The 24,462-nt window shown below is 41.4% G+C and overlaps 1 protein-coding gene across 3 annotated transcripts in view; it reads right to left on the reverse strand.

Annotated features, from left to right (window-relative positions):
* The window catches only part of znf827 (zinc finger protein 827), a 65,652-nt gene extending 50,677 nt beyond the window's left edge, over positions 1-14,975 (reverse strand). For 2 of the 3 annotated variants that reach the window (XM_079646275.1, XM_079646274.1), the window contains exon 1: positions 14,575-14,975. In XM_079646275.1, the coding sequence (XP_079502401.1) occupies positions 14,575-14,617 (43 nt within the window). In that variant the 5' untranslated portion in view covers positions 14,618-14,975. The remainder of the gene's footprint in view (positions 1-14,574) is intronic. The other variant, XM_079646276.1, reaches the window with a different exon arrangement.
* Positions 14,976-24,462: the final 9,487 nt, after the last annotated feature.

Below are 24,462 nucleotides of genomic sequence, written 5' to 3' on the forward strand. Positions count from 1 at the left end.
ACTTTTCATTAACTTGGTGACGGGGTGACATTTGACTTATGGATATAAACCACGCTTTGACATTAACGTCTTTAAATTAAAAACTCTAAAAATCAACACTTCCTGTATACATACCAACTGTATGTGTAGTCAATGATATAGGAGTTGTCAAAGCCATTGCTTTAAGTGACTTCAAAAACTGACACCAATTTGTCTTCCATGCAAGAGTAAGCTAAACCATTAAATATTCCCTTTAGTCATTAATTATCTTGACGCAAAGGGTTGATCTAGGGAAGGAAATGCTCCTGTGTTTCATGTTAGACATTAACACATTATGAAAACTCTACATCAACTCCTTCAGTTCAACAAATAACTATCTCTGTCATTGTGTACAAATAGTAATCATCTTTTATTTGGAATCTGATGTGAGACGATACACTCTGTGAGGATCAGGGATCAGGCATCATGGCTATATATAATGGCGGCTGAGTCGTATTGAAATGTAGTGCAAATTACCATCTGTGTATTTTCAGCCTTGGCCTCCGTGGTTTGTGGGCACTTTGGGCAGCGTGCCAGAGGTGAAACAGGAAGGAGAAGTGTTCTTGGAAGAGAATGAGACGACAGAGACCCAGACCTCTGAAATTCCTCATTGCAGATGAAGTGCACTTTACCCCCTGGTTTATTTTTCCCTTCCACTTTTAGCATCGCATGTAAAAAAGATTTGCTCATAACCTCAGATGTGTCATCAAAGCTATGGACCTAAACTGCTGGTAGGAGGGAAGTGGTATGTTTGTTGCATCTTTGCAGCATAAACCAACATATTACAAATATTGTGATCAGGAGACAACAACTACATCTGATGGTGATTTTATTGTTCCTGCCTTCAATGATTCAGGCTGGACTGGAAAGCAGAGTACAACCTAGATAGAAATGTTTTGGAGAGATCATATTATGTTGTACATGTGTTTTTCTTATTGAATCATCAAAATATTATTTACCGTCTCTAATGTTGTGACAATTTAAAGGTGGGGTAGGTACGTTTGAGAAACCGGCTCGAGATACACTTTGTTATATTCCATTGAATGCTCTTAACATCCCGACAATGAATCAGCAATGAATATCTTAAGTGCTTTGACAAAAAATCCATTAATACATTTCATCTGTGGAAGCCGTAGTAATATAAAAAGCACGACCAATCATCTGAGCCGGCCCGGCTAAAGTAACTGGATGGCCGCCTACCTGCCTGTCAGCCTTCCATCTGTGCACAAACTTATCTTGTGCCCTCATTGGTCATGTGCGCGTTCGTGTGTGTTGGAGGAGGGGCTCTGTAAGGAAGTGGCAGATTTTTTTCCGGTTGTGTATTTTCAAATTCTAGCGCACTCGAGCTGGTTTCTCCAAAATTACCTACCCCACCTTTAATATAAGTGTTACATATAAAAGTTGGGATTTACAAATTACAGATTTGCTACCAAGTATCATTGTAAATTAATTTGGTTCAATAGCAGTGTGCCGTGTAGTTATTCTGGCTCATGCCATTATGCTTATACGGTATACATTTTCTTTCTGTACCTCAGTAGAGTCAATTTCCATTTGACATATATCCAAATCCTGATCCAAATGTGTGAATGTGTTGCGAGTCATGTCATTGTCATCACATCAAAGCCTGTATGAGAAATCAATCGACCAGGAATAGATTTATACAGAAAATGTCCATTTATTTTTACTTTTTCATCTCATTTAACACCCTGCAGTTGAACACACAGAGTTTCTCACTACATGATTAGGATTCTCATTCTTGGATTAATCCACAGCCCAGGCTCGAGGCAAACTGCAGCATCCAGCTAATGACCCTAATTGGTGAGTGAAAATGGGCCAATGTTCGCTGTCACAGTCCCAAAAACAGCATCAAAATGTTTGAAACATCTATACACACGAGACTGTCAAATCCCATCTCTGTCTACCAATCCCCATTTCAACTGAAGGGACAAAGGGCAGTCACGATGTGATCACTGTGCCATACTATCAGAGACTTTCAAAGCCATGTTTGTGCGTTTAGTATTCGTCTTCGGAAAATGTCTATAAAGAAATGCAACTGTGAAATCAGAACAAGGGGGAAAATAGTGATGCATTCATGTATCACTTTACAGATTAATATAAAACTTTCCAAATCTGGATAAATCAGTTTCAAAGGCAAGTACTGGATATTGGAGACCTACTTAAATCAAATTAATCTATACATGTTGTTAATGTTTTAACATCTGCTAACCAAGTGGCAAAAGCAAGCAAACACACAGTTGGCTTTATGAACGTGGGGATATGCAACACCTAAGGAGAACAGATATAATCTTCAAAAGACTAAAGGCCATTAGAATCAATAATGAACTATCCAATGCACTGGAATGTCAGTGAGGTGTAAATATGAAACATAAAAAGCCTCAAGGCATATAGACACCTGCCATAATGTCAGGATGGCCAAAACTTCAACAGAAAAGTCTCTGGATGTCTGCGGGCAGATTTCGGGTCGTAGTATAGCTCAGCTTGTAGAGATGGCGGCCCTCGTAATGGGGCTTGGCCCCCATGCAGAGGACCCAGGTTTGAATCCGGCCTGAGACCATGATCCGTTTGTCATCCCTTCTGTCTCCCTCTTTCATAGCTATCACTTGATTAAAAAGGCAATGGTTGCCCAAAAACGTATTTTAGAAAAGAAAAAAAATGGGTTTATTGCATGTTTTATTTAGAAAACAGTGTGCTTAGTAAGTTAATGGTATGCAACCCCTGTAAAGGTATTTTGCCTTGGGCTGTCTGTAAAAATGTGCATGAATTATTTCTTAAAGCAAACCTGCATTTGGTTTCAGATGTAAATGTATAATGCAAGGGGTGACTGTGGTAACTTTCATGATAAAAAGCCATTGGCCTCCATAATAACCAATTGTTCTCAAGCCTTTCAATAGCAGCTATTGGTCAATAACAAATGATCGATTCATAAAATAACCACACAGGAATGTCGTTATTGGTTAATCCTCAAATGGATATACAAATCATATTTAATGTTGCCAAAAATCTAAATTTCTAATCGGTTTACAACAGAGGCCACTTACAGTATATCATCATATTGTACCCCCCTACATGGAAAAAATGCATTGGCTCACTTTTTGTATTTATAGTAGGATTTGCAACAAATAGCGGATATGATGTGTTTGTGGTGGGTGAAAGGTATATCAAATCAGCCAGATTTAACCCACTCATTTTATTGGCAAATGTTAGATCAGTGTGCTATATATTCCAATACCAGCACATTGATGTGTCGATGGCATGAGTCACTCAAAATATTTCTCCAAGCGACTGGGTGCCTGACTAACATTGGCATCGGTTCTGACTGTGTTCATAACAACATAAAGGATAGCTGCACTGGGACAAAGCAGAGTGGCAAGGGCCAACTGGCTGGTTATAAAGGTGAAACATAATAAAATAAGTATCACTGCCAAGGCACTATTGACTGTCAAACTAAACACCAAAGGGTTTAGTTTATCATGAACGACTTATTCACTCCTTGCCGTGTCTTTTGGTAACGATGAATCATGCTTTTTAAACCAGCACTACTAAATAATCTTAACATCCATTAGAAAAGAAGATCTTATGTCAGACAAGGTTGTCATCCTCTTTGAATGCAATTCTATGTATTAAACGAATAAGAAAAAGATAATTTCACTGACAGAAAAAGCTGCAATTTCTATTTGGATGAGCGTACTCCACTCCATAACGGATCGCTGTACCATTTATTAAATCAAAACATTATCCTTTTAAAAAGCATTAAATGCAAGCGGTCCATTGTTATATGTAGTGTCACATGGTCTCACTCTAAATGGACATCATTTCCTGCTTTCATTTGACAAAATAACAAGTGTGTGTGTTTATAAAATGTTTTACACAAGGTTTCAATCTAAGGAATTAGATAAAGAAACCCCACAACAGATGAGTGTGTCAGGGTCTTTAACAGCATGGTGTCGGAGAGGGGTTTTACTCAGCAGCATTAATCTAATCCCAGCATTTAAAAAAAACTGCTGACAGGACATGGTGCTCCAAAAAAGTCATTTGATCACATCGGTTTCTTCCTGCTTTTCACCATTTTGTTTGTACTTGTCTGCACTGATTTATTCTACTTGCACACTCCTTATTGTTAAGTGGCTTCAGGCCATTGTGTTTTTTAATTACTCTATTGTTCCATTACTCGTTGGCTTAAGACACATTTCAAATCGTGCTTTAGTTTTTGAATATAGTACAAATGCAGTCTATCCAAAATGTGATGTTATGAATCATAATGTCACACATTTATTGTGAATATAAGCCAGATGCCTAGTCTGCCTGTGACCAGCCGAAACACAATCCCTTCATTTCTGAAGCTACTTTGATGGATGATGTTGAGTCAAAATAAATAATAATAAATTAGCAATCTTTATCATGAAGTAATTACTGAAAATGTAAACTCTTGCTTTCTCTTTTTACCTAAAACCTATAAATGCAACAGTTTATTTAAATTAATGAATTAATCGGTTACTTTCATTGTCAGTATAGTATCTAAACAATACACAAGAACAAGGACCAATCTCTTGATTCTGTGAGGAAGAGCTGTTCATATTCATCAAGACTCAAGCTGTTCCCTCTCATAGTAATAGGCATATGTGGGTGGCATCCTTGTTTGGGAAACTGAATACAGGCAAACACATGTAGCACACTTAAAAACACCACATATTGTATGAAAAGTGTTTTTACATCCATGTGTGAAAAAAAGCAAGAATTTATGCCTCAGACACAAAATTGTTCACAACAACACAAGTTACTTTTTGCCAACTGCTGGTTTTCTTATCTAAAATGTACATTTGGATCGGCATAACCAGATACATTTGCTGCACTGGTGTCGTTGTTTTTGTTATGTATACAATGTTTTCTACAGACTGGCGTAGTAACAAATCCAGAAGATATTACAGCTACTTCAGGGACAAGCCGGGAGATTTTGTTTCTAAATACTAAAACAATGAGTAATTAGCTTATTCCCGTAACTATTCAACACATTTTACTCTCTCGCCTATTTTCTTTAAAAGCAGCACAGAACTCATATTAGCACTGCATGTGCTTTTAGAAAACGACTAATTATAAGTCACTTGACATACAAGTCAGATCCCATCCATGTGTCTTCCGGTCAACAAAGTAAGCTCATTCAACCTAGACGTGGATGTCGCGCTAGCATTCTCAAGTAGACAGGGTACATTCTTTGAAACAAGTGCGAAAAGAAACAGGCCATCACCCTGCTGCGTAGTTCTCTGGCATACTGAAGCTCCTCACTGAGGTGATTGTGTGTCTGTGGAAGAGAAGTGAGAGAGAGAGTGGGAGGGTGGAAGGTGGGAGTGTGTACAGCGTCCATGTATTGTTTGTAAATCACCCTCCTGGCAAAAGGGACACTCGGCTCTATAGCTGCCAGTCCACCAAGGGACACAAAGCCAGGTCCGGTGGGAGTAGAGTGTGGGGTAATTCTATATGTGCATGCATGTATGTAAGTGGACAGTATGTTAGCGCGACAGAGGCCGCGTCTATTAGAAACACTCAGAAGGGACGGCAAGGGAGAGTGAGCAGAGGAGCGAGGAAGACGAACGAACGAGGGATTCTTGAGAAATGAGGGGGAGGGGGTAAAGATGGCTTCTTTTTTTTTTTATGGTGGTATTGCTTTGACGGCTGTTTGGCAGAGGCGCCCAAGGCAGTGCCTGCTTGGATTTCATCCTGTCACTTAGGACAGGGACACTAATCAGGATTGGTCCTGGTCCCTACCCCAGGAAAGGGGGGAGCACTTTCAGGCCATTATTAAAAGAAAAGGAAAAAGAGGGAGCAGGAGAGTGAGAAGAATTGCCGTGGCACAGCAGGAAAAGCTAACCGCTAACCTCATTTACATGCAGGTCCAGGGAGAATGGGGGGAGAGCTTATTCCGTTTCCAATCTCCATGTTAAATGCCGGCCAGGGCAGCTGATGGGAATGAGAGGCATTGTTCGCCCCATGCTGCTCTTCCTCTCTCCGCTACACCAATACCTGCCTTGCTTTCTTCAAGGTATAAAAGACATTGCCTCAGTAATTGTAACCCTCACCTGAGACCCATGTGAACTTGACATGCAATGTATGCAGCGGTTTACTGTGTGCAGACTGTATACTGCAACCAACCCTCATAGGTCTATCTGTTCTGTCATAACCAGGTTGTGACCTGAGGCTGCCGCATTCAAAGCCATCCTTCACCCACTGAGTCTGTTCTGTGGCATAATGATTGCTATGACAACCATCACTTAAAGCCATGGGTAGGTGGAGGAGAGATGTCAGCTTCTCGTCTACTCTTCTGATGATCTCATTTCTGGCTGGCAGGTACAACAAGGTCAAAGCACTGAAACTGGAAAAGTGGCTGCTTGCTACATGCAAATGACAGAACCGAGTTTCTAAACAATTACACAGCGCTGTCTGAATCGACACGGGGCTAAGCTCAGAGAACCACAAGGTGGGGGGGATAAAAAAAACAAAAAAAAACGAGGGGATGTCAGACAGAATGGGATGTAGAGGGTGGGATGGCTGTCTTTGGCCAGCTATGAGCACAAAGTCTGGCTGTGCGTGCCAAATTAGGTTTTTAAACGTTTTTTCAGGGAGGATTTGTGCTAATCTAGAAAACCTTCTGGAGGAAGTGCAAATACATCTGCCGCTGACCACTCCCCTGTAGAGTACGAGGGATTAATGACATGGCAATCTGAACCAACATGGCCCCCATTCAAAACACGCGTGGGGAGTGCTGTGAACATACGGGCAATCATGAGCTGAGCTACCTACGACCATTCATTCATTAACCATCTCTGCTAATTCATCCAGCTCCATGCGATTCTACGTCTGGTTATGGTTCTTAGAGGAACAATAAGCTACAGGGCTCTCAACTCTCAATGAAATATCCAGTGATTAGCTTATCTCATTAGCATCACAAGGACAAAACCAAGTGACCAAATGCCCTTGGTAAACAATGAGAGGATGAGACCCGAGTCAGGTCGTGTGTTTAATGCACTAGGTGATGCTATGACCACATTGTGCAAATGAAAAAGTCTTCTCCACAACACTGAATTAGTCAAGATGCTCACCTGCATTTTTAGCACCATAAATAAACTCACACGGCACTGACAATGGCTTTCTCTGAGATGACATCACATCAATGATTTTAACTTCTCAGGATTCTTGTCCCGGAGCCAAACACTTCCACTTCCTTTTAGAGGTGATATATTGTTTCCCTAGAGAGCTGTCACTGCCTTATGGTCCTACTATCCTGTGTCTGAAACGTCCCCCCCTCCTTCTGTGTACTTTTAATCTCCCTATAAAACTGACGCTGCTTCCCAAAAAGCTGCAGACACACAGCTGTTAGCCCGGCTAGTTAAAGACATTAGCTCGTGCCTTGCTCTTGACTGCCTTAATGTGCAATGTGGAAACACTTCCACTCCAAAAGGAGAGAGGGGTTAGCATTGCCTGTGCACTAAAGGCTAACTAGAGCCTGGCTACGCTTGAGAGAGAGCCTGTGTGCATGTGTGTGAGAGGCCTCCTGCCCTGCTCTACCCACACAGGAAGTGAGGTCATCTCATAGCACCGCGCTGTGCAGAGTGCATTCAGCGAGGGCGACAAAGATCAACGTGTTGGCCAAAAGCCATTTTAAGCCCCCTGGCAAAAATATACATACTCCGATGACCTGCACAGGATTAATATGTTTTAAAACGCAGATTTACGGATAGCTAAAGCAGTATGTTAGTAGAAACAGTGAAAAAGCAGTAACCAAAGCAGAATCCATATCCAAAAACACAGAAATTAGATGCCGCGCAGTGCCAAGAACTTCTCAATTTCCCAAATTCTTCACAGCCCACAGGCAATGGTCTTTCTACTAAGACAATTAAGGAAGTTCTTCATGTTTTTATAATTGTAATTTGAGTACTTTCGAGGAGTGAAACGTGAGACAGAGTCCAACAATAAATCACATCCCTGTTTAGAGCGGGGCGTCTGGCACGACTGGCCGGCTTCAGCTCCCCAGACCACCACCTCCTCCTCCACTGCCGCCGCCTTCTCCTCCTCCTCTCCTCTCATGCTCTCCATCCCTCATGCCTGTTAAAGGCTTGTCCTGCAGGGCCTGGATGCACTTGTGTGGTACAACAACAGAGAAACCGCCCAAAGCTCTTAACAGCTCTTCCTCTCCACCTCCTCCCTCCCTCCATCTCCACTGCTACCACCACCAGCTCTTCTCTCCCTCTCCTCTCTGCTCTGTCTTTCCCAGCTGCACCGGCGAGCTGTTCTGTATGAACTGCTGCCAGCTGAAAGCCTGCTACTCCTGTGAGATTGCTATTACTCAGTGCAAGCAGGGCTCTGTGTAGCCAAAGGGCTGCTCTCCGAGCTGTAGATCTCCATGTTGTGACTTGTCAACATGGGAAAAATCGTTACCAAGGCTGAGGCGATTCCATTCCACACAGAGGGGGCTCTGATTGAGACCAGGTACTGTACTAGAGGGATCAGGGCGAGTACTGATACCTGATTTCGGCTTCAGGAGGGTGGAATGCATAGAGGAGGCACTTTGAAGTGATGAGATAACAAACATCTTAAGAAACAAAACACAGATGTAACGTGTAATGAGATGCTGATAACACATGGAGAGAAAAGGGTTTGAAAACTTGACTATTTCAGTTTTTTTTTAGCAAATGCAAACAGACATCATAAACTAGAAAGAACTCCAATTGATTTCTTACATCCCTGGTAAATGCAGGACTAAAAACAAGTGTTTGGCACTTGCACTGAGAATATCTGAGTAAGGTTGACAAAAGAATATGAGAACCGCATTCCGTAGCAACTTTCTTTTTTTACGTGTTTGAAAAACTGTGAAACCATCTCAATCAGTATCCATCAAACTCCCACTATACATACAAGTTATTATGTGATCATATTTACCAATGAAATATATTCATAATAAAGTACAAAGCACAACATTTTCAATAAAACATGCCTTCTAACTTTGTTGCTTTGCCATTTCACATGTGAGCAACTTTAACAGTTGGGGTGAGCTGTAGGGCTCAAAATACATCCCTCATCATTGACATCGCAATGTGAGCATGCACACAAGTCACACTGCATGACGTGCTACCTTAGGTTAGGCAAGTTAACTCAAACTCATTATTCTACTACTTTTTGGCTGTTTGATAGAAAAGAGAATTAGTCATGAGAAAAAATTAATGTTTCATGACTCATTTTCAAAATAGATGGTTGCTAGTGAGTGACATGCAGGCTCTGCTTGCACAGCAAACCAATGGACACAACTTCCTTATGATCAAAGAACCAGTAGGGCTCTCATAAGTCATCGATCGCAACCTGAACATTTATTTCGACTTCTGGGACCGATATCTAGACTAATACAAGCAGAGTACACACTTCACCCAGCTCTTCTGCCGAAAACACATTTGTGTTGCTAAATTATTAAACACTCATGCCTCCTTCCTTCCAGTGACCTCAAATGTTTTGGAATCAAGAAAATGCGAGAGTTATAAGACGGAATAACTCAAGAGGATTTTTCTTTTAAAAAGCCATATCACAAATAACTTGGGTTTTGATTTATGTCTGATCAACTTCTTGATGCCAGATGTTTCTGTAATTCACCACGATTCCACAATGCTCTTAAAACAGGAGATCTACATAATCTTTGGGATTTATTAGATGGATGGGCGGGACTTTGACTAGCATAACTAAGCTAACATTTAAAGCTTTTAGGACAAGACACAGCCTTCAGATATTGAGTTCAAAGGGCGTTCAGAGGGTAAGGTTATGTAAGGAAAAACATTTTATATAAATACATACCGGCTTTGACCTTAAAAAACCTACACCCTGAAACAACACAGTTATGAATCTTCAAACTTGTTGCCCTGAATATCTTTTTACTGAAGCTGTGATTAGAAATGATAATTGTCTTCTTGAGGTAGATAAAGGTCATCAGAGGCTAGAACATTTTACTGGACAATTACATCTCTTGAGGGATTTGACAATACGAAGGGATGGAAATGGAAAAGTAAACTTTAATACAGATTCCTCTTTTTAATACAATTCTTCATAGATTGCTGAATAAAAAAAGATTATACACAGGCAAGACTTTTTTTAATATTATGTTCTACTATGTTATTTTCACCTATGGTAGTTATTTGCATAAAAATAAAAATTTCAATAATATGATTAAACAATGAGGAAGTCATCATTGTATTTCAATTTGCCAATTTGATTGGATTTTAAAAAGATGGGCGTTAGTGGTGTTGTTTATGTACCTGCTAATAGCTAGGGTTAGGTAGTCATAATTCCCTCTCCAGTATCTATTTTAAATCTTTATCTAAAATAAAAGTAATCTCCCTCAAACAAATGTATTTATTCAAGTTTCTCTCCAAAAATAAATGTTACTAAATCTTCGACTTACTAGCATTTTAACTGAATAGAACATAAACATTTATTTTTAAGTTGTATTCAACCTGAAACGCATCACCACCGTACTGCCTATGTACCGTGCCATTTTAGAATAAGCTTAACGTATGTGTATAAGATTCACATCTAAGATTTAGCCAGGCCCATCAAACGTTACCGGTGTATTTACATCGGTGTTTACATTTACTATCGAGCAAAACACAAAAGACAGAGTCCAGTTTGGCGGCTGTACGTTCGCTAAAAGCCGGTTTCTCAGCTCTCTGTGATAGGGTATGGTGAGCGAGGCATCCACCACCTTTCCCCTGCCCTTTAATTCATTTCTAAGTTAAAGTCTGTGTATCATTATTCGCTTGAGCTCCACTCGCCCGACACCGCCAGAGCACCCAAGCCCCATCAACCTGAGGGGGGGACGTGGTGGTGAGGTACGGGATTCTTGGCAGAAATACCCCACAAATCTTATGCCAAGAGCGAAATGGAAACCTCCTCTAATTTTCCTTTCCCCTTAATCCAATGTTTTTCGGGCCCCAGCCCTACCAAGGTCATTATAATCATAGCAAGTGGAAGGGAGCCAGTGACCCGCCATTACAGTGAGGTAGAGAGCCACCCAGTCAGTCAGCTATTGGCTGACAAAGAAGAGCCGAAATCAGTCTGGAAACGTTAAAAAATATCCCCCATTTTAAATGTAGATTACCATAGGATAAGTAGGCAGGATGCAAATATCTAAATATATAGTTACGGTTGTGCTGTTTATGATATGGACTCTCTCAGTCAATATTTTTAACATCCACACCCACTTAATTTTGAGGACAAGAATTACTTCTTGTTGAGAAATCTTAATGGTAATGTTTGACCTAATGACAACAGACTAAAATCAACATTTTGAAATGATATATGCCAAACAATAATGGATATAGGCTTATAATGACTTCTTCAATGTCATTTTTGAAACCACAAAGTCCCGCATATAAAACCCTAAGCGTTTTCACTATCTGCAACTTTAAAGAGTGAATAATAAGGCAGCAAAATTATACCAACAATAACACACTGCAAGGTCATAAAGAATGGCAGTTTTCATTGTGGCACCAAAGGTCATGTTTACTTGTCAGAGTGAAGGCGCCATACTGTACTGTGACCTCCATAGCCGGCTTATGTACCTACAGACAAACACACACACACAAACACACTAGATCACTTTCACATGTGCGTGCCCTGCACACACACTTCAAGAATAGTCTCCTCTCGCAAGCTGTGCCACACACAAAAGGACAGTGCACACTGGGCTACACAGGCCATATATCTGGGTCTGTGCTAAGATAAAGCACCTCCAGCATTAAAGCCAGTGTATTGGCTTGCCCTTTTTCACCACAGATGAAGAGATTTGAAGCTCGATATTGTGCTTGCTGGCTGGCACACACCACCAGGGTGTTGTTGGCTGAATAATGAAAACACACAGACTGACAGCGAATGGCATGAGGTGACACTTCCATTCCAGAGTGGGAAGATCCAAAACAAAGCGCAAAAAGCTTCTGACAAATTCATACTTTTTCTTGACAGTTTGTTGACTGAGGAGGGGGAAAAAAACAAAGAAATCAGAAAAGGCTTTCATTTAAAGCCGGGAACACAGGCACAGTAGTGCTCCAGTACAGCGCCTACACAGGAGTACATCATTTCAGATACGTGGGTGAGGGGTATTTCTGTTACAGACCAATTACAAAGCTGCTTAATTGAAAGGTTGACATGCACTAACTTTCTACTCTTGTCCAAAAGATGGGAAATATTGGACTTCATGTTTGACGGATCCAGACAATATAATGAGGCTGCTGTGTGAAACAGAGCTTCAGTACACAACCTCATGCATTTTAATCGTTGGATCGCACCATTTTTCTGATGGGACATTGATTTATAAAAAACAAGAGGGAAATAAATCAAAGTGATTAAGCTTATTTATTTTTGTTATATTTGAAACAAAGAAAACCTAAATATTCTATTTTTTTTTAATCTGAGTAGTCAAAATTAAACTCCAGGGTGCATTAAGGTTTTGAAATAGACAATCAATTGAGAAACCTAACCTAGGTGGGCATCATATTAAGAGCTTCAAAACAATTATGTCAACAACATAACATCTATTTAAATGTAGCTACTCAATTATATCACAACAAATCTAAAGACTAGAGAGGAAAAAATATCCCTGTTTTGACCAGGAAGTCACACTTTACTCCAATTATGAAAGCCACCATTCTTTCTTAATCCACCATCACTGGATGTACCCCATACTGTACTATGCACCTACTCATTTATGAATGCCACTAACAAAGGGACATTTAGCAGAATGCACCCTGCTTTAGGTATGCAAATAACTAACTACTGCATGTATTTCATGTGTACACAGAACACTAAATTCGCTTCATAAAACACAGATTTTTGGTAGCCGATAAGGTAGATATTCAATGAACAAGCTCCCTAAATAAGCCTCGGTATGCAGAGTGGTAGTAAAGAGGCTGCAATGGGTTATATATATATATATATATATATTAATATGTGATGTATAAATATCATGACCCTGTTCTGTACAGTTCAACCATATGGCTTACATACTCCTTATGAAGCATTTCACTGTACAAATATCTCCCTGCCACTCAGTAACACACTCACTACTGTCACCAATTCTCCACCTCTATGCCTCCGAACCAACCGCTGCCATTTCCCAAGTTCAACCCTAGGTCAATCCTCTGGGCTGTTTATCAGTAAATATTACCAAAATAATATTTAAAAAACGGCATGTTTGTCTTCTTTGTGAAGCTAAAGTAATAACTGTATGTGTAAAGTATGACAGGTGCATTCATTCCTCAGTTCCTGTAAATGTAAGTAAACTGAGGAAAAGTCACAACTTAAAGTGTTTTTCTTTATGGTGACAGGCTTTGATAAACAGCTGGCATGGTCTGACATTTAAGAAATGAAGAACATAGTGTGTCATAAGATAAATATATTGGGACGTCGTTGATCTAAAGATGAATCACTTAATTATTCATTACATTTTGCACACCAATGTGACTAATTGAGCTGGATTACTCATGTATTGAGCAGAAAATGTCACTGTGGATAATTTCTTAAATAGTCGTTGTCACTGCCCACTACCTTCCAAGCAATCCTCTAGTGGCCAGAGTATGTTATCGCAGCTTTTTCATTATCTGGACTGATAAAAGGCACAATACGAACATCCAAGATACGGAGGGTCAAATGTACAAAAGTAGACCAACCTCCCATCAAAATCAACAACACGGAAACTACAATAGGTTTCTGCTGCGGTTAATTGTTTGTTAAAGCAACGTAGGAGAGCACAACTGTCGCTTCCCTTTTCTAACCGCGTTATTGATCGTAGTCTGTCTGCAATGAATGGCTGCAAAGGGAAGGGGGGAAAATCCCTGAACTTCAGGTGACCGACCATGGCTCTGACATAGCCTGCATGCAGACTGGGAGGGGTAGAAAAAAAACACACACATTGCCCTGGGGTAAAAAAGAGACATTCTCTCCACACTTTTTAAAGTCGACGACAAACAAGCGCGAACAAATTCGGTTCCGCGATTTGGAGCAGCAAAAACTACGGGGTGAAAGTTACACGTTTATCAGAGGAAATGAAGTTGACCGAGGTTGCTAGATAGCGCTATTGCTAACTAGGAACACGGGGGTATGGGGGAGCCAGACTCTGGATGTCTGATCCGACTGACCCTTCATTTTATTGCGGCCAGACTCCCAGATCCTCCCCTTTCTACCCGAAAAAGCGAGCAAGCAGAGGCGAGCACATTACCGAAAACGCTCGGCCGTTATTCCGTCACACACACATTACCGACATGCCAACTGACCGCAACCTTTAGCGGAACCGGACCTCCAATCGATTATACTCTTTAATAAAGCCACGTATCATTTATCCACTCACTGCTTCAGCTAACGTTACCCATCGCCAACAACATGGCTGCCTCGCTCGGACCTAAAAAGGGAGAAATAACCTACGCCGAGTCTTTTGTCTGTTTCACCTCTTTAACCCTAAACTACTGCGCAAAACACACGGAGAGACGTTAAAATGGTACAAATCCGACTTACGTGAAGGCAGGCGCTTGGGTTGCTCCTGCTTCCTCCTTGGCATTTTCCCCCGTTTTTAATCACATTCTCGTCCTTGTTTAGGGATAAGAAGAAAAAAGGTTTTTCCCATTGAGACTGGAGGCGCCAGTGATGGCAGGGACTCGGTCGTGCACCTGGCTTTGCTCGGTTTAAAGTGTATTGTTGGGGAATGGGAACACAGGCGGAGGAGGTGCCGCTGTTGTTGTTGCCGTGTCTTGACTATGGCTGCTCTCGGTGCAAGTGTGTCTCCGAGCCCCTAACTAACACTAATGCAGGGATCAAAGGGCAGCAACAGCAGAGCAGACACACACACGCGCGCAGGCACACACACACACACACACACACACGCTCACTCACACACATTCACACGCTCTCTCACACACACACACACTCACGCACACACTCAAACACGCTCTTGCGCGCCCCCGAGAGCAGCGTACGGACAAGGTGCCCCCAAGCTTTCAGGGTGTATTACTGAAAAGAAAATGTATTTGAAAAAAAAGAAGCAAAGATGGTATAAATCAGCAGAGAGAGCATATTGATCGAATCGAATACATTAACGGTGTCCATTTAATTTCCTGCAAAAATAATACGAGGAGTGACGATAATAATTTATGCGAATGATGCAAACATGAATGTCAATTTAGACGCTGAGAAATAGCCTACATAAAGCAGAGGCATGTGAATTAAGCTAGTTTTAGCACAACAGGGAAGAGTTGTCTATTACAAAATGTATATTTTAATTAAAGCTAAGCATCCCGTTTGCTTCATGCTGGAATTAAAATGCTGAAAAGCAATTTTGTATTTCAATATTGAATCTTTGGCTTTTTCTACAGAATGATTTTGCTAACTTTACATACATTCTATAATGCTATGTAATTATAATGTGTTTTTAGTAATATTATCTTAAAACCAGGAGAACCTATATATAGAGAAGGAAAGACATTTCAAGCATTTGGCTTATTAGAACCCCTATTTTTTCCCTCTAAAGTTTCTATTTTAACATGATTTAAAAAAAACTATATGAAAAGTAGCATGAAGCAAAACACAACTGAAAGCTGCAACTTGAGCTTAATTAATTACAATAAACATCCTCGTTTTCAAACATCCTATATATGAATTAGGTATATTGCTGTCATATCCTCCTACCCCACACACAGTCTTCATACATGTCGTGCTGCTCATCAAAAACTGCCTGCTGAGTTATACCTGGAATTTTACTATTAAAATAATAGTTTTTAGTGGAAGAAAAAGTACATTGTGTGGGAACCAGTATTAAATCAGGTAGGAACAATAACAGGTGTCAGTGTCAGAAAAACGTCCAGCAGTTATCCAACCCAATGTAGTCATCTCCTCATCAAAGTTGAGAGAGCAAAACTGGCCAGAGCTGAGTCCTCCTCCCTCTCAGCTGGGTGTTGGGGCTTTTTCACAGCGCAGCCTGTCCCCCACTCCCTGCTGTTGGACTCCTCCAGGCTGCGTTCTGTTGGCCTGCCGCGTTCTTTCACACCTCGGCCGTGTGTGAGGAGAGCTGTGTCTTCATCCCTCCATCCTCCATCCTCCATCCTCCTCCTGCCATGCCTTCCTCCACCCCCAGTGGAGGCGCAGGAGGCTCGTTACCGTGGCAATTAGTGAAAAGCCCAAATTAGCCCTCTTGGCTGTCCACAGGTGACAAAGACACTTTGCATTTCTGCTAATTAGGAAACAGAACAACATGATTAAATGGGGCCTATCAGGAGGAGAGTGGACAAACATGTTCCACAAATAGAATAGCGGTATGTATTATTGCATCTCCTGCATGAAATGATTAAGACATCCCATTAGGTTTTTCATTTGTGGAGAGATAATGTTGGGTTGTGATACTGAATATTATAATGGTTTACATTACAATTTTAATAGACTTGTGTGAGTGTTTGTATGTCTCTGTGTGTGTGTACACAGCTGTGTTTCTAACCTTCACCTGCAGACGGATAGTCTATGGACCGGTGCTCTGATCGCAGAGTGAATGAGCTGCTACAAGGCAAAAGTGAAATTATAATTTTTAGATTTTTGCACATTGTATTTTTGTGGACAGAACAAAATAAGCATATGGCCAAGACCTCTAGACGATTTCTCAAAGTACCTCGGGGAAAAAGTACTCAAATGTAGTTCTGCTGGAAACACTGAACTTGGACAAAGAGTTATAAATTAAGCAGTTTGTCCAACATACATACATTTGTGATTTTATGCTAGTGCACAAATAAGCCAGAAATAAGTTGTAAAAGAAGGAAAAGGTGATTTTAAGAGCATCCAGAGACATTTCCTGGTACAGATCAGTTACCATGTTCATGAAATGCAGTCCAGTGCAAACTATATTTTTATTATTACAGTAAATCATTGTAATGCAGCAGCACTGTTGTATGTCCTGATGAAATCACAGATAACTGGCGTTCTCTGCAGGTTTCTAGATTTCCAAGAGCCATGTTTATGCTCACAAATGTGGTATTTACAATCCTAGGGAAGCTGAAATTCTCCTGCCTGATGACTTATTCAGTGCTAAATCATTAGGGCTATTTAATGAAAGAAAACTGTGATATTAAACTTAATTCAGCAGATTGACTTATTCAAGACTGAAATCATTTAAAACATGGTAATCATCTGCATCCAAATGCCAGCTACTAAACATGACTTAACCTCATTGCATTAAATAATTAAAAAAACCTATTTTTATATTTTATAAGCAGTAGGTTGGACTGTTATAGTGACTTTTAACTTGTTCATGTCATATTGTGTAATACAGTATATAGATACTCCATAGATATATGCCTTTCAACCGTTGGTATGTATATACTTACTATTATTTAAATGTTCTTAACTCAATGCAATGCCTTGTTAACATGTTGCTGCTGTAACACATTTTGGTACATTTGGGTTTAGTAATGTAAGTCAAATCAAATTTTTATTGGCAGAAAATAAGCTGTACTAGACTATAGTTAGTGGTGTTTTTGTCAAAAGTTGAGTAAACCGTGGGGAGGTCACAGCCTGTTGCCTGACCCTGGCAATGCCAGGCGGCTGAGGTAATGCTGGCACCAGGAGTCTGCTGATAGTAACCATGGTAACTCTGACATGACCTCACTCAGGGTTGAACCTAAAGGTCATCCCTCATTCCTCCGGGGACGTGTGCTCCAGCTACACTACCAGTGACAGCGCTCGTATTTCCCAGCTGGAACACTGTACACTAAACACATACACTAATGCAAAAAGCTTTCACTAAATGGCCCTTAAATAACACCCCAATAAGAGCTGTGCATTCTACTTTTAAGTGGACATGTAGCATATACCCGAGATCAATTACAACTGTTTCCCCAATAACTGGCACAGGTTCCCTGCTTTGAAAACAGCTCATATTGTCAGTCTGCATTATTACTACTTATTAAAACGGTTCCCTATAGTGGCACAACAGTTAGTGAGGGTCTAATGAGTTTGAGGTGCAAGTGGAGGATGGAGCTGACTGGAGAGAAATAAGCTGACTTGCTTATGTGCCTTGGGGGTAAACTGAGAATCCTGCAGTTTTTTTCTCCTTTCCTTGTCTATTTCTCTTCCTATCCTCTCAGGCTTTGTCCTGTGCGGGCGGGCGAGGCTTGTGGGGCTAACGTTAGGCTCGGCCAGTCAGATGTTGCCCTGGGGTAAACAGAAACATCTGTCCCCTGCCCAGCCGTGACTGTCGCTGAGTGATAAATCCTGGGGTGGCCTGTGCCAGCGCTGTCCGGCGTGCCACCTGTCCCCCCCCACCCCCCTCCTACACAACATCCCCAACCCAACTCCTGCACGAACACACACACACACTTCACCCTATTTGCACCCGCTCGCCTTCATCCTGACAGTGTGACAGAAGCAGGTGGTTCACACCCTTCTTGCCCTCTGGCCTTCTATGCTCTCGTCTTCGCCTGGCACATTTATGCAGGGAGCGAGGAAAGGTTGTCGCCTCTAGCAAATACCAGTGGAGAGATCCCTGCACCAGGTTATTCAGCTGTGGTGCTATGAAACTCCAAAGCCTGAAGCAGTCGTTTCCTTTAATCAGACATAAAGATTGCAGATCAGATAAGTTTCATAGAGGTCAACAAAATGCCCAGCAAGCAAGAAACAACATCAGAAAATGCTGGAGATTTTAGAGGATGTGACTTCCATTATAATGTTAGTTATTTAAGGATTTTTAGGCCTCAGTTAAACACATCTGACCTTAAATTCAAATGTCTAACAAAAATGTATGCTCACACACTGACAGACATTCATACTTTCGCTTTGTCTCTTATGTGTTGCTCTCCTGCCGCCACTTCCTCTCTACTTTACTAAAGTGACAGAGGCAGGTGGCCAACTTCCTGCCCTTTGACCTTCAACAGTTTCCAAGCAGTAAGAAGACAGAGCCCCCCCTCTCTCTCACACACACCACACACAGAGGAGGAGCCTAAGTTGGCCTGGGTGAACTCGAGCAGAGGTCTTGCAAAAGGAAGGGAAGTGCAGGTCCTTCAAATCAGGGACAAGAGTTATTTTAGCAGTGCCAAACCTGACCCACTGAATGATAACCCAGGCACACCAGAAAGAAAGTGATGTGCACAGTATCAAATGCAGCCCTATCTTACTAAAAACTGATTTAAAAAGGAAAAGAATGATTAGTGGGACACTCCTTGCAAACCGGGTTCTAAGAAAAATGTGCTCTTTTATCATTTGGAGCAGTTTGCATACTGAATTGCAGTACATCTTTCACAGAAAGTCACAAAGCTCTAGGACAGTAACACTGTCTGCCACCTGCCTCTAAATCACTTTTCATACCAGAGGCTCGGGGAGCAAATATAATTATAATATATAATATAATAATTACAAAACGTGTTATGAACAGCTATTCATATGTCCACCCTTCTGCCCTCGGGTGCTCGACTATCTTTCCCTCAACAATATGTTTGAATTTATCTAGCGAAAGACCAGTGATACATTCTTTATAATACCATTTATAATAATATCAAATGGAAAAGCACTTCAACACTCCAACATGTTTTTTTTAGCAGTACTTCAGGCTTATGCACGTCTGTGTGTATGATTTGCATGTTTGTGTTATGTCTCTATGTGTGTGTAAGAGGACCCCCGCTGATTGATGTCACTTGTATTGTAATGGAGCGTGCTGAACATGTTCTGATATCTGTGATGTGTTAGCAGACTCAGCTTGATTTTACTGCCATCGTCTAATAGGATATTGCCACCACCACCATTTGGATTAACTTCCATATCACTGTTGTTAAACCGAGTGAGATTTGTATGTGTGCACACAAATGACAGAGGAGTGGGGATGTCTATCGGTGCGCTTTGCTCCGGTCGATTAATTTCACATGCAGCACCTCCTTCAAAATGTGTCTCTTCTGTTTGTCACCACAATAGTTTCTAATTTGAATCGTTGCAAGTGCAGTTTTTCCCTCTCACTGATGTGGTGTTTGAATATGTTTGACCCTGTTTGAATTAAGGCACTGCTGTCTGAATTTGCTACGGGGGACAGTGTACTGGCAAGTGCTTTTGTGTTTTTTTTTTACCAGCCTTTTATGATTGGCTTGCGTCTGGTGCCAACACACACATACAAACACGCACACACACAGGTATAACGAGCCCTGGTGAAGAGGTCTGCCATGCTTTTATCCGAACATTTTATTGTCAGCAGGGAGCAGGGAACTCTATGCAGAGGAGGCTGCCCTTGCTCTGTGAGTCCTTTGTCTCCCCACATCCCCAGGCTCCACCTCTCTTTCAGCCAGCCCTCCAATGGGAGAGCCTTCAGGTGTTGACCTTATCGGGTGGAGGTCAAAGCCAGGTCAGGGATCTGTTGCTAGGCTACCATCAGATAAGTGGCTGGGGTAGGCAGCAGTGGGTAGCTCTGTCATTCAGGGCTTGTCATGTAATCTTGTTCATTTGCAGGCGATTGTCTGGACGTTGGAAAGGCTATCTGGCCCATACTGTTGTAATGAAACACATTAAAATATTAAAACCAGACATGCTGAGCATTGGCAGCTCCACTTGGCACATGCCTTTTTTTACAGTCATGCCAACTGTCAGGCAGTAACATGAACCCCTTAAATCCGCTTGTCTGGTTTGCTGTGGTAACATGGTTGTAGGGGCAAAGGTGCTTTTAATTTGTGTTTTTTTTATTCCTTTTTGTACTTCAGCTGATGTAAATGCGATAACATGAATAATATAATTAATAAAAACCTTGTAATAAAACTAAATTTCAGCTAAATTATTCATATAAACAGTGATAAAAACTTGATATGTCTATTGGGAAAGAACAGTTTTACACTCTTATCCATCTGTGTACATACAGTATGCTCTTTTCCTGCAAATACTGTTCATAAACAAATTCATTCATGACTCGTGACTCATTTGGGGGTACAGGTGGGGAGGCATCTTGTTGTTTGCTAACCTAAGACCTTTAAATAGAGTACAAAGAAGTGCTACAGCAGTCTGTTTGAAGAGGGACTGGGAGGGGGGAGTGAGGGAGGAAACGATAGAGAAAGAAAAAGAGAGCGATAGTTGTTGCATCTTCACACAAACATGGTCTGTTCTCCCACTCTGCCATTCCACCACCTGGACCGAGCTATGTGGGAGACTGCGCCACACAGTGACGAAGGACACTAAACAGTACAATTTCTGTTCACACTGCGGGTCATATGGAGTAAGACGAGCTGACACGGCATCTGTGTCATATCACAGGTTCCTCTTTGGTGACACCTGCATTCTGTCAATGTCACCCACTCAGCCATTCAGGTTAACCGCCAGGTCTGGGAGGAAGTGGCCTTCGGAGGCCTTGAGAGGAACAAGCCCTCGGACAGTTAGACATAAAGAGACCTAGATAAGGCTCGTGGCAATTTATCCATGCCAGTCCTCGTACTGCAGCTCCAACATGGGATCTCGTCTGTTAGATTGGCGCATTGTGAAAAGAGGTTCTCAGTGTCTGGGCGCTTGCCAGCTGACATTCCACTGAGACAAATTGAGAGAGAGGCTCCGGCAGATTTATCGGGCCATTGGCTCGCCTCAGGAATTCTCTTGTAACATGGCACTCCTGTGAAAGGGATAAAGAAATTAGTGTAAAACAGCCCCCCCAACGCCCACTCTCTCGAAGCACCCGTTTAGATATCTAGTACTACTGTTCCCCCCCACCCAACACACATTTCCTCTTTTTATATATAAATGTGGACGAGTACAAGATGGATGGGTCTGAGCTTGAGTCCTCTTATTTCTATGAATATTCAAGAGGGTAGGCAAGAGAGCGTGGCTGTATCCTGGCTGATGAGTCACAGGTCCTCAGTGGCAGGAAGCACTGCTGGTCAAATGACAGAGAGAGAAGGAGAGAGAGACATGGAGGAGAGAGGGAGATATGCGTGTGTGTGGGATTTGAAAGGAACTGCTCCTGGCTGTCTTGGATATTTATTCCTTTCTAAAGCAATGAGGTGTTTGGAGAAAGAGGCCAGTTATGTTGTTAACGCTGAAGTGAGAACAGGGAGCATTCTTTTGCACTTGTCCTAACAGACTCTATGTGTAAGTGTGAGAACATGTCTTCTGACCTGAGACATTTTAATTGACTTTCTCCAAACTGTCTGGAGAACAAGACCATACATTATACTGTATACACTTTAAAATACAAATTATTAATTATTAATTACCGGTATAAGCTTCCCTGTTGGAAATTCACTTTCGGGTTTTGCATACAGTAGAGCCCTAATGCCATCCCCCCATATCATCTGTCAACTATAGAGGTTATCTGCCAAGTTGATGAACAGAGAGATTGGCTATGAAACACAAGGTGTGACAGTATGGCAATATGTTATAGTATGCAGGCAGGGCTCATCAGGAAAGAGAGGACGAGCGGCTTTGTTCCAAATGTCACGATGCATATTTATGGGCGCACTGGAGTGGCTCCTTGTATAAGCACCATTCACCATCTATCAAGCAAAACCACTACAGTGTCTCTGACAACTTGGTAGGATAGTGTTGTGTGACAAAATGAGCAACTGGGCGATCTGCTCATGGCTCGAGCCAAATTTTCTTGTGAAATTGACTGTCATTTAGATGGTTGAGAGAAAAAAGCATGCTGAGGTTAACAAAGTGTAATTATAAGTTACTTTGCACATAATTATTTTCATGACAGGATGCTTGTTGACAAACCTATCCAAACAAGCCTGTCATATTGTTTTAAAAAAAATGGAATGTTCAATGCTCTTTTTTCTAACATAATGCGACAAAAGGGAACAGTGGGATGGTTGGTTTTAGAATGCTTTGCCTCCTTGCCTTCGATTGAGATATTGAAGGGAAGTGAGAGAGGAAACGTGACATGACAGGGTGTCACAAAGACAGACAGCAAGATACAAGCAAAGCCCTCAGCATAAGCTCCACTGAGCTCACTTTCCACAAAGGACGATCTCAGGAGGGTTGTGTGCTGGCTGGCTGCGCCCGGCCGTATACCACAGGACGGCAGCCTGACTGTCTGTGCTGCCACTCCTTTGGGAGAGAACATGGCTCCAGGGCTGAAGCTGATTTGAGATGGTCCCAGAACAAACCCCTGTGGGACACCAACCAGGCAGAATTGGTTCTCTCATCCTCTCATCTGAGGCTTTTGAAAGCAGCAGAGCTTGGTTGCTGTGCAGAGCGACAAAACAAGAGGAAGGCTTTCATTTCGAATGTGAGCAGCTCAGTGGATTTCCTCCAAATTACAGGGAGTGATTATATCCCACCTTGTTGGCCATGTGCCACCCCCTTCTCTCAGCAAGGGGCCCCCGGGTAGCCAGCCACTGTCAACTGTCAGTGATCACAGCTGAATCATTTAGTGGAAGTTGAGAGGTGTGTAATTGGCACAAAAATAATAAGGAACTAAACCCAAAGTGGAAAGAGAGTCGTTGTACATTGTAGGTAATTTACCAATACCTATGGTTTTTGATTCGTTATTGCAAAATAAATGTGTTTCCTTTGGATTTGGGAAATTGCAGAAAATAAAAAGCAATTTATGATTTTGAAATCATAACAGAAATTGCTGGAGGTAAAGAGCGATTATATTATTCAAACAAACAACATAACAGCGTTGCATCAACACAACAGTTATCAAAGGCGCCCTTGTCTTCGCTGTGAATAGGTTTATAGTCTCATTTAGCGACTTGTTTGGAACCGCTGTTTTTAAGACAAATTTAAGGCAAGACAAGTTTATTTATATAGCACACCCACGAGGCAATTCAAAGTGCTTTACAAAAATGAAAGACATTCAGACAAAGGCATTTAAAAACAGTCATTAAAAAGAAAAGATAATAAAAGAAACATTAAAAGAAAAAATATGTGAATAAAAAGTTACAGTGCAGTTTAAGATATGAATAGTTCACACAGAAGTTCCATTTTACTGATGCCTTTCTTTAAGGTTTCTCCGAACATGAGCTGTGTACGTCCCGAGCAGGATACACAGAAAAAATCAGCCAGGACAAAGTCCCCAGACACTGATTCCCTGGGGTTACTAGCCCCAAATGTTCATTAACCAAAAACGAAACACAACCGCTCAGTTTCAATTAAAAGCAGCGGCAAAAAGATAAGTCTTCAGCCTGGATTTAAAAGTAGTAAGAGTTAGTGTGGACCTGCAGGTTTAAGCTTCAGAGATTCACAAGTGGGGTGTTGTTCGACATTAATAGTTCAAGCTGGTGTTAACAATAGACCTCATTTCAGGCATTTAACCAATAAACATATCCAAAAAAACAAGTTATATTGTGATGGAGGGCCCAGAAGTGCTAAAACGCTAACTCATTTCTAGGTGTTCAGGTATCTGAATCACTGTATAACAAAGGGATTCAGAACTCTTAAAGGGGATTAACTTTATGGTGGATG

The sequence above is a fragment of the Notothenia rossii genome (genome assembly GCF_949606895.1).
Source record: "Notothenia rossii genome assembly, chromosome: 1".
Classification (NCBI taxonomy): Eukaryota; Metazoa; Chordata; class Actinopteri; order Perciformes; family Nototheniidae; genus Notothenia; species Notothenia rossii.